General features: G+C 51.6%; 1 protein-coding gene across 1 annotated transcript; it reads left to right on the top strand.

The window, feature by feature from the left end:
• The first annotated feature begins 3,592 nt into the window (after window positions 1-3,592).
• LOC101758164 (RNA polymerase-associated protein LEO1-like) lies at window positions 3,593-4,229 on the top strand. Its single transcript, XM_004954748.1, has 2 exons — window positions 3,593-3,693; window positions 3,797-4,229. The coding sequence occupies exons 1-2, from the start codon at window positions 3,593-3,595 to the stop codon at window positions 4,227-4,229; spliced, it is 534 nt and encodes a 177-aa protein (XP_004954805.1).
• Window positions 4,230-10,438: the final 6,209 nt, after the last annotated feature.

Here is a 10,438-nt window from a genome sequence, read left to right on the forward strand (position 1 = left end):
GGAATCATGCAAACTCGGAAAGATCAACCATGTGAGACCAATAGTAAAGTAGCCTCCCAAATTTCGTCGCATCGCATTCAGCAGCAGTTTACTGACTGCAGTGTATGTGACGTACTGCACAACCTTCTTATTACTAGGTAGTCAACTTATGCGAGGTCAAGACATCAGAGTAGGACTTTCCGCAGTAAAAACTACTATCCCATGTGATACCAGTGGCATTCTATCAGGCGATATGGCATAGAATTGCGAGTCTCACTGATGGTATGCGCAAATAGAATATGGCATAGTAGGTGGCTCCCGACAAGGAATACCAAGATATGTCTTGAGCGTTGCCGAAAGTGCCAAATAGGCACGAAATTGCCATGTTTAGATAACCAGCCTCCATCTGTGCAATTGGTTTTGTAATTAGTCTATGTTTAATACTCCTAATTAGTATTTAAACGTTTGATGTGACAGGGACTAAACTTTAGTCTGTGGAACCAAACCCCCCTTAGTTAATTAGTTTCCTTTGATTAAAAACTAGATGTGACACATACACATTGGAATCTGCAAGCAAACATTATAATATCTTTTTTGGAGGACCTGTGCTACCAAACACCCCTTAGTTAGTTAGTGTCCTTCGATTAAAAATTAGATGTGACATATACACATTGGACTCTGCAAGCAAAGATTATAATATTCTATTTTGGAGAACCTGTGCTAGTCAAATATTAGCTTAGGTTTTAAAGAAAAATAGGCCACCGCTTCTTCATCTAGCTAGATCTAGAATCTATATGGTAGCGACCCTTGTAGATTCATTAAACCTAGATCTTTTACGCTAGATAGCCGGTACGTTATTTATTGGCTTTCAAAAATGAGATCTACATAAACAAATGAATAAGATACCTAAGGGATACACTGATCAGGATACTGGCCGGTCCTGATGAGTGGGCCCAACCGATCAGAATGTGTGGGCCAAGGACATGAACGTACTTGGAGTACAAGTCAAGGAGGTCGGACGATTCAAATCAGTCCGAATATTATGGGATACGTATTGTAATCTGACTCAGATTGATTTCCATGTAACAACTAAGTAGATTAGATTTAAACCGACTTTTAACGTCGTCAGCCTATATAAGGTGGCCAAGGGTACCTCCCGAGGGCAACCCAACGATCTCAATTCTCAAGTAATACAAACCACCAGAATACTGGACGTAGGGTATTACTCTCCGGAGGTCCAAACCTATCTAAACCCTCGTGTTATCGCGATCACCTTCGAGTTCTTGGTTTCGCAATCCACACTGCCTAAAAATCAACCACTTGGGTAACCCCCTAATGGATTGCCAGGCTACTAAATCCGACAGTTAGTGCGCCAGGTAGGGGGGATTGTGAGATCTTCCCCAGCGAGCTCGATGGCATCTTGCCCTGACATCATCTTCCCCGAGAGCATGAAGGACTTCCAAGCCAACCTGATCTAACTCCACTTCGTGAGCATGCCGGTGGACTTTGACTCCACCACGTCTTCCGTTGACTCGGCATCCATCGCCAGCTCAGCATCCGTCGGATCTACTCCGACGGAGCAAGGATCTTCACCTGAGGATCATCACGCTGTTTGTCTAGCAGGTTGGTGATCTCTCTCTCCGAGAGGATTCCTAACATCCTTGCAGTAACCCACCCACCCACGCCCTCTGACCTAATCGCGGGGCTAAATCGCTTCAGCAACACTATTGATAATTGCATCAATCTCTCTGAGGTGGCGCTACGCTCAACAAGGTCGGCGCAAGGTCCTTCCCTCGCCCCCTTTGGTCTAAAGAACTCCGCTGCCACGTTTTCCGCGAAACACGTGTAGTCCCTTCAGATCCAATTTGGAGACCCACCTGCACCCACCCAGTTTCCGGAGTGTGGCGAGTTCCAGATCCCCCGCATCGTCTTGACTCCGAACCCCTATGGAAGCGACGATGAGAGCAGCTCCACCATGCCAGATCGCGAAGCCTTCGTGGTCTCTGCTAACGATCCACCTAGGGATGGCAAAACCTCTTCTCAGGAAGTAGGCTGCAACGCCAAGAACCAGGAACATGCAGTACAACGCCAATGGGAGCAAGCCGACCCCCAACAATGCCAACAACCTGCTGTTGATGCGCGAATGGAGGCGGTAGGTGGTAGCGTCGACCACCGCTTGTCACCAACGCTGACCATCCATGTGCCAACAATGGTAACAACGCTGACCAGGACGGTGCCCGGGGTAGACGCAGGCGCCCTCTGCGCACCCGCAATCTACAAGCCAACCTCGAAGAGGCTGACCACAATGTCATCACCACACCCAGGCTAGCCTGAGGGCTACCTTCGCTAACCTGGAAAACCTTCCAAACTTGGGAGCCACTCCGGCGAATCCGGGCACGTATCCGCATCGTGCCAACGCCCAGATCAAAGAGTGGGCCTACAGCCAGTCAGCATACTCCTAGTCCACAGCTACCCGATACTCTTGAAGCCGATCCGGGCATAGCAGATCCAGCCACCACCGAGGTGACCATGGTAACTGCGTAGGAGGTCGGCTAGAGCCTGTCTGTGAAGAAGAGGTGGAGCAACCTGCCAACCCACCAGCCAACGACACCCATCAACGAGACAACCACAAGAACCACCGCCGCGGCAGGAGAGCTGATGGCGAGGACCATGGTAGACAAGGTCGACAACGTGACCTCCATGAAGAGCTACGCAACCGCCGTGACCTACGCGCAAACCTCAACAACTGTCACCTAGAGAGGGAAGAAGCCGAGCTCCACCGCCGCGCCGAGTACGACTACGACTACAGCGCTCTTGGACACAACTGTGACGCGGAATGGGAGGACCGCCAATGACAAGAAGATGATATGCGTCGCCGGGCCAACTGCGACCGCATGTACGGCGCCCCTGAAAGCACCTACATCCCGCCCAGGTGCAACAACGGCGGACACCCAAGGCTCCACCTATCATGTACAACCTTGAGGACGACGATGACATGGCGATCGACGGTTTCGCTGCCTTCACTCCCCGCCTCAAGGCCGTTGAGTGGCCCGCCTCGTTCAAGATGTCCATCAACGAAAAGTATGATGACAGCTCCGACCCCACCACTTGGCTCAAAACATACAACACCGCGATGAAAGCCGCCAATGGCACCTATGACCAGATGGCAACCTACTTCCCGGTGGTGATGGGTCCCGCCCCTCTCCTGTGGTTGGAGAACCTCCCGCCGAGTAGCATCAACTCCTGGGGTCAGCTCGCTAGGGCTTTCACCCAGAACTACTAGGCTACCTACAGCCGACCTGGTAACACAGAGAATCTTGGCCAGGTCCGCCAGCGGAAGAATGAAACTCTCTGAGGGTACATGAACCACTTCTTTGAGAAACGCAACAGGCTGGTCAGCGTCTAGGACCACGACATCATCTGGTACTTCCAATGTACGAAATAGCGGGCTATAGCGAGGCTATAGCGGCGCTATAGCGTTTGATGGTAACTGCCGCTACAACAGTGTTGTACTAATTAGCGGGCTATAGCGGAGCTATAGCGGGTAAGCACAGCTCTACGCTAAATCTCATAGCCCGCTATTTTGTACATTGGGTACTTCTGCTGCGGCCTGATGAACCGCAATATGTTCTGCAAGCTGTATGAGGCTGCTCCTAAGACCGTCGGGCAAATGATGCAACTCGTCAACACCCAGTGCGACACAGAGGAGGTGGCGCAAGTAAAGTTCCAAGGTGGCAAGCATCGTCAGAACAATAGCCATGACCAGCCGACCTGAAGAACACCAAGCATGATCGGAATCCTCCCAACTTCGAAAAAGGGCCCCCGAGGTCCTCACTGCGGAAGCCGACCCCGCCAGGCCAATCACTCTCCTCCGAGAAGAGTTTGACGACACCCTCAACGCTCCGTGCCCCTTCAATAAGGATGCACATCATAATCTTCGGGACTGCACAGTCCTCAAGAAAGAGCTTGGCACCCCAATGGAGTACAAGCGACCTCGCCGCAACGACTATCGCAGGGACGACAACCATCGCGACTACCACCACCACGATGACTATGATCACCGTAGCGACCGTCACCGTGATGACTGCTACCATGACGACCGTGACCACCGCCGTGACGATCGCGACGACCACCGCCGCGATGACCATGATGACCATGACAACCGCCGATGCGATGACCGCGATGACCGGCACAAAGGGGAGAGCCACTACCAGCCAAACCGAGACACCCACCGGCCTGGCACCGACTAGAACGGGGAGTTCCAGCAATCGAACCGTGAGGTCACCATAATTTTGGGCGGCCCCAAGGCCTTCTACAGCAACTGCAAGCACAAGCTGCACCAGCGAGAGGTGCACTTTGTCTCCATACGGCCAGACCAGTATCTGCGCTGGTCAAAAATGCCCATAACCTTCTCCATGGAAGATCATTGGGTGCACATGCCAGATCCTGAGACCTACCCACTGGTGGTTTGCCTGACCATAGACCGTGCTCTCCTCCCCAAAGTGTTGATTGACAGCGGCAACGAGCCCAACATCATCTTCACCAAAACCCTGAAGCACATGGACTTCAATTTCGAGTGGATCCAGCCTTGTGAAGACCCCTTCTACAGCATCGTGCCCAGCATAGGATCCTATCCTATTGGCCGAGTTGTTCTGCCAATCACCTTTGGCACGCCCAACAACTACCGTATAGAGCACCTCACCTTCGAGGTGGCAAACTTCAAGACTTCCTACCATGCCATCTTTGGCAGGCCCATGCTAGCTAGGTTTATGGCGATCCCACATCACACTTACCTCATCCTCAAGATGCCGGCTCCAAACGGTGTCCTCTCCACCTACGACAATGTCGAGATGTCGTACAAATATGACACGGAGGCGGTGCAGCTCGCTGAAGCCCTAGAGTACTCGACCAAGGCCACCGCCATGGTCGCCGAGGCCTAGAACATGAACCAGGACCGGCTCACGATCCTAGAGATAGAGCTGACGCTTACAACGCTACAGCCTGACCGCAAGGTGAAGAAGATCATCCTTGGCCTGGAAGACTCGACCAAGATGGCCCTCATAGGGTCCGACCTCTCTGCCAAATAGGAGCTCGCGCTCACAAGTTTCCTCCAGGACAACTCGGACATATTCGCGTGGAAGCCATCCAATATGCCCGGTGTCCCGCGGGAGCTAGCTGAGCACTCCTTGGACTTGAGCAAGACAGCAAGACCGGTCAAGCAAAAGATTCGCCGCTTCGCCCAAGATCGCAAGAAGACCATTAGGGTAGAACTCAATAAGCTCCTAGTTGCCGGATTCATCCGTGAATGTAAGCACCCCAACTAGTTAGCAAATCCAGTCCTTGTAGAAAAGAAAACCGGTGAATGGAGAATGTGTATCAATTACACCAACCTCAACAAGCACTCCTCTAAGGACCCCTTTCCTCTTCCACTCATCGACAAGGTCATAGACTCTACGGCTGGGAGCACCCTACTGTGCTTCCTCGACTGCTACTCGGGCTGTCACTAGATCACCCTCAATCCTGTCGACCAAGACAAGATGACGTTCATAACACCCTTCGGCATCTACTGCTACAACACTATGACCTTTGGGTTAAAAAACACTGGCGCCACCTACCAGAAGGCAATCCAGGGTTGCCTCACAACATAGCTACACAAGAATGTCATGGCCTACATCGATGATGTGGTCGTCAAGACTAAGGATGAGGAGAGCTTCATTGCCGACCTCACAGAAACCTTCAACAGCCTTCGGGCCTACCACTGGAAACTTAATCCGGCAAGTGTGTCTTTGGTGTTCCATCTAGAAAGCTCCTGGCCTTCATGGTCCGCCAGCACGGCATCAAAGCCAACCCCATCAAGGTTGATACAATTAGAAACATGGCGAAACTAGCTAACAAAAAAGATGTCATGAAGCTTACTAGCATGATGGTGGTCCTTAGCCACTTCATCAGCAAACTCGGCGAAAAGGGTTTGCCCTTTTTCAAGCTGCTCAAAAAGGCGGACAAGTTCGAGTAGGATGACGAGGCTGGCAAGGCACTCGAAGAGCTTAAAGCCTTCTTTACCACTCCCTCCCACCCACCCCCCGTCATACGGCCCCAGCTGACCAAGAAATGCTACAACTCTACATCTCTGCAACGACGCACATTGTCAGCACCGTGCTAGTTGTGGAACGCGAAGAGCCGGGCCATGCACACATGGTGCAACGACCGGTGTACTACGTTAGCGAGGTCCTCGGCGACTCCAAGATTCACTACGCACAGGTTCAGAAATTGCTCCACGCAGTTCTGATATCATCCAGAAAGCTGCACCATTACTTCTAGGTGCACAAGATCCGGGTAGTATCCTCGTACCCAATCGGCGAAATCCTCCAGAACAGGGATGCAATGGCCGAGTTGTCAAGTGGTACGTAGAGCTCGGCGAGTTTGACCTTGATCTCTGCCCATATCATGCGATCAAGTCACAGATCTTGGCTGACTTCGTGGCTGAGTGGACAGATATCCAGAAGCCGTCCTCCCTGGAGAGGCCAGAGCACTGGCCTATGTACTTTGACGATGCCCTCAACCTCGAAGGAGCCGGTGTAGGGGTCCTCTTCATATCCCCCAAAGGCGAGCAACTCAAGTACGTCCTCCACATTTACTAGAAGGCCACCAACAATGGCGTCGAGTACGAGGCTCTTATCCACGGACTCCGCATTGCCGTTTCCCTCGGGATCAACCGCATCCTTGCGTACGGCGACTCCAAGGTCATCATCGAGCAAGTCAACAAGAACTGGGACTGCACCAAGGAGACCATGGATGCTTACTGCACGGAAATCTGCAAACTTGAGGCCCACTTCGATGGTCTTGAGTTCCACCATGTCCCTAGGGAACACAACATCGCCGCCGACGTCCTGTCCAAGCTCGGCTCCAAGCGTGCACAAGTCCCGATCGGCGTCTTCGTACAAGATCTTCAGAAACCTTTCATCAAGATTCTGGACCCGGACCAGGTCAACGATAGCGTTGAGGCTCCAGCTGACCCAACTCCCATTGACATCATGATGATTGAGGCAGAAGAAGACTGGCGCGTCCTGTTCATAGCCTTGATCACCGACTAGATAATGCAAGAGGACAAGATAGAACATGAAAAATTGGCTCGACGCAGTGCAAACTACTTCATCATCGAAAAGGAACTCTAAAAAAGGCCGCATCCACAGGCATCTAGATGAAGCGCATTTTGCACAGCAAAGGCATTGACCTCCTTCACGAGATCCACTCGAGCACATGCGAGAACCACGCTACTTCAGGAACTTTGGTCGGTAAGGCGTTTCACTCTGGCTTCTATTGGCTAACAGCGGTAACCAACACAAAGGAGCTCATCCAAAGGTACAAAAGGTATCAGTTCTTCTCCAAGCAACAACACCTGCCAGCCCAAACCCTGCGTACCATCCCACCATCCTAGCCCTTCGCATGCTGGGGGCTGGATATGGTCGAACCTTTCAAGACCACTCCGGGCGGCTACACCCATATTTTCATGGCAGTTGACAAATTCACCAAATGGATTGAGGTCAAGGCTGTCACCAGCATCGAGTCGGCTAAAGCTGCTCAGTTCATGGAAGAAATTACACACTGCTTTAGAGTGCCAAACAGGATCATCATCGACCTTGGAAAACAGTTCACAAGCTCCAAGTTCTATGACTTTTGCTAGAACAACCCCATCGATGTGTAATACTCCTCAGTAACACACCCGCGCTGCAACAGACAGGTCGAACGTGTGAATGGGATGGTCCTCCAGTCCTTCAAGTCTTGCATCTTCGATGATGCGTCCAAGTATGCCAACAAGTGGCTACACGAGCTACCTTATGTCATCTAGGGCCTACGGACCTAGAAAAGTCGGGCTACCGGCTACACTCCTTTCTTCATGGTGTACGACTTAGAGTCCATCCTGCCATCCGACGTGGCCTTTGGCGCCCCACGCATCTAGTACTATGAGGAAGGTGAGGCAGAAACAAGTCGATGAGTCGACATTGACAGCCTCGAAGAGCATCAAGTGGCGGCCCTCATCCAGCATGCACGCCATGAGCATCAGATACAGCGCTACCTCGATTGGAATGTTAGAGAATGCTCCTTCAACATTGGCAATTTGGTGATTCATCGGATCTAGTCCACCAAGGACATGCACAAGCTGGACGCTCCCTAGGAAGGCCCCTTCATCGTCAAAGAAGTCATCCAGTCCGGCACCTATCGACTCCAATGGGCGGACAGCTCAGGTGTCCCAATCCGTAGAACATCGAGCACCTACAACACTTCTACCCTTAGGGCTTAAAAGGTATGTATTCTATTTTCCTCTTTTTACTCAATGAATAAAACATCTGAGGTTCTTTGTTACCTACTACCTTACTGTTCCTTTGCTCGAGCTGTTCCTGACGCTCGGGGGCCGTCCGACCTATTTCACAGACCACTTGCTCTCAAGCCTAGGGGCTTCCCCTAGGCACCGACCTCTAGGTCTCGCATTCTTCTCCTCCCCCTCTCAAGGTAATATGACTAACTCGTGTGGTCGGAGTTCTAGCTCGCGAAACCTAGACAACCTTGTATTCACCCCTCCTACAAGCTCGAGATCCGCTCTCAGCAAGACGCTGGTCAGGCAAGGCTAGGCGCTTAGCGGCTACAAGCCTCAGCTACACGCTGTCCTATCGTATACACCAAGCGAGGTATCCTCTTTCTTCCTGCATACGTTAATTATATCACATGTCTTATCATACAGTTTGATACACCACAAGTTTCATTTTATAGGTCCAGATCATTAACAATGTTTTCTACTACATCATTAAACTGGTTGGCCAGTTCTAGAAGATTCTGTGCATTGAAGTCGGCCGTGACCCCTGCACTAGCACACTCCAAGGGGATTTGCAGGAAGTGTGTCTTCAACACTGCTAAGACATTCTTGACACACTCCACCGCGGTGTCCTTCATCAACTCCTTTAGTCGACCAGGCGCGACTTTGAGGTGATCGAGCAGTGGCATCAGTGCGGCCAGGTCGGTCTCCGGTTGGACCTTATCCATCACATAGCTGGCCGTCTTGCGCAGATCCTCTAGCTCCACTTCCAGCCCTACAATCACCAATTGGTCATGCTGAAGACTGCATTGTAGTCTCTATGCAGTGCTCAGTATCTTTGTGCGCGCCGGCTTCTTGAGGGAATATGCTTTGGGGCAGCTCTTATTCTTGATGATGCCACCAAAAAACTTGGAAACCTGGTTGGTGACTTCTCCCTTGGTCACCTTTCGCTGGACCTCCCGGTTGGATCCAGTGGCCTTGTATACTCATATACTGGATAGACCCTGGTCTTGATCGGCTACGTCAATCTCCGATAGAAATTGATACTGACAGCCCCGGCTATGAGTCCATGCGCCTTCAAGTCGGCGATCTTCTCCAGCAGCTGCTTCATCTGCACCTGCTCCTCTGAGGTTGGCTGGTTCGACCACTCGGGCATGGTAACTGGCCCGTATCCGGTACGCGGCGGGAGCTTAGGCTGCTAATTGGTGACCATGAACCATTCCTTGTGCCAGCCCTTGTTGGATTCCTTCAACTGGAGGTCAAAATACTCCTGCACTCTCTTCAACCACAGTGAAAACCCACATCCCCCAATCACTCTTAGCTTCCCCTTGGTCAACACAACTTTCAGTTGATATAAGTACTTCCACAGATCAAAATGCGGGGGAATACCCAAGTACGCCTCGCACAGATGGATGAAGATAGCGATATCCAAAATTGAGTTGGGATTGAGATGTACCAGTTTGATCTTGTAGTAATGCAGCAATCCACGGAAAAAGTCCCCGCAAGGGATCCCGAATCTGCGCTTAAAAAATGATGCGAACACCACCGTCTCCGTCTTTTCCTCAATGGGGAACTCTTGCCTAGTGGTCGCCTTAGAATCCAGCAGCGCCTTGGGCCCAAGGAGGCCCCGGTCGATGAGCGCCGGATGCACTCCTCCGTCATCACCAACTTTACCCAGATTGAGGATGGATCTAGTATCTTTGCCCGGGCCATTTCCTCGATTTTCTACTCCCTGAGATTTTGATCTAATAACCGCGAGGCTTTTGGTTCGCATACGGTGGCACGGTGGCTTGGGTTGTGGCAATGAAATGCGCTCAAGCAGATTGGAAAGCGCAGCGGTGCAGCCTAGGGTACACGGATGCGGCGGCGATGTGCTCCATGGATTGTTGCGGCAGCGACGCGAGTGTGGCAGATGGAAATGAAAATAGATCTGTGCCCCTTGGGCTTTTGAAGGACGTGACGGCGTAACCCTAGCAACGGAATCTGCGGGTTTTCCGTTATTGTGGCGCACGCGCCGGATGGAGTTCGTGGTTTTTCGTTATGTTTTCGACGATGTACCTCCATGGCTCCGCCAGCCCTTGCGCTCACGCTCGGGGGCTGGGCACCTATTTCAGGTTGGCGTGCCTCCGTGGCTCCACCAGTCCTTGTCCT

Source organism: Setaria italica, chromosome I, assembly GCF_000263155.2.
Source record: "Setaria italica strain Yugu1 chromosome I, Setaria_italica_v2.0, whole genome shotgun sequence".
Taxonomy (NCBI): Eukaryota; Viridiplantae; Streptophyta; class Magnoliopsida; order Poales; family Poaceae; genus Setaria; species Setaria italica.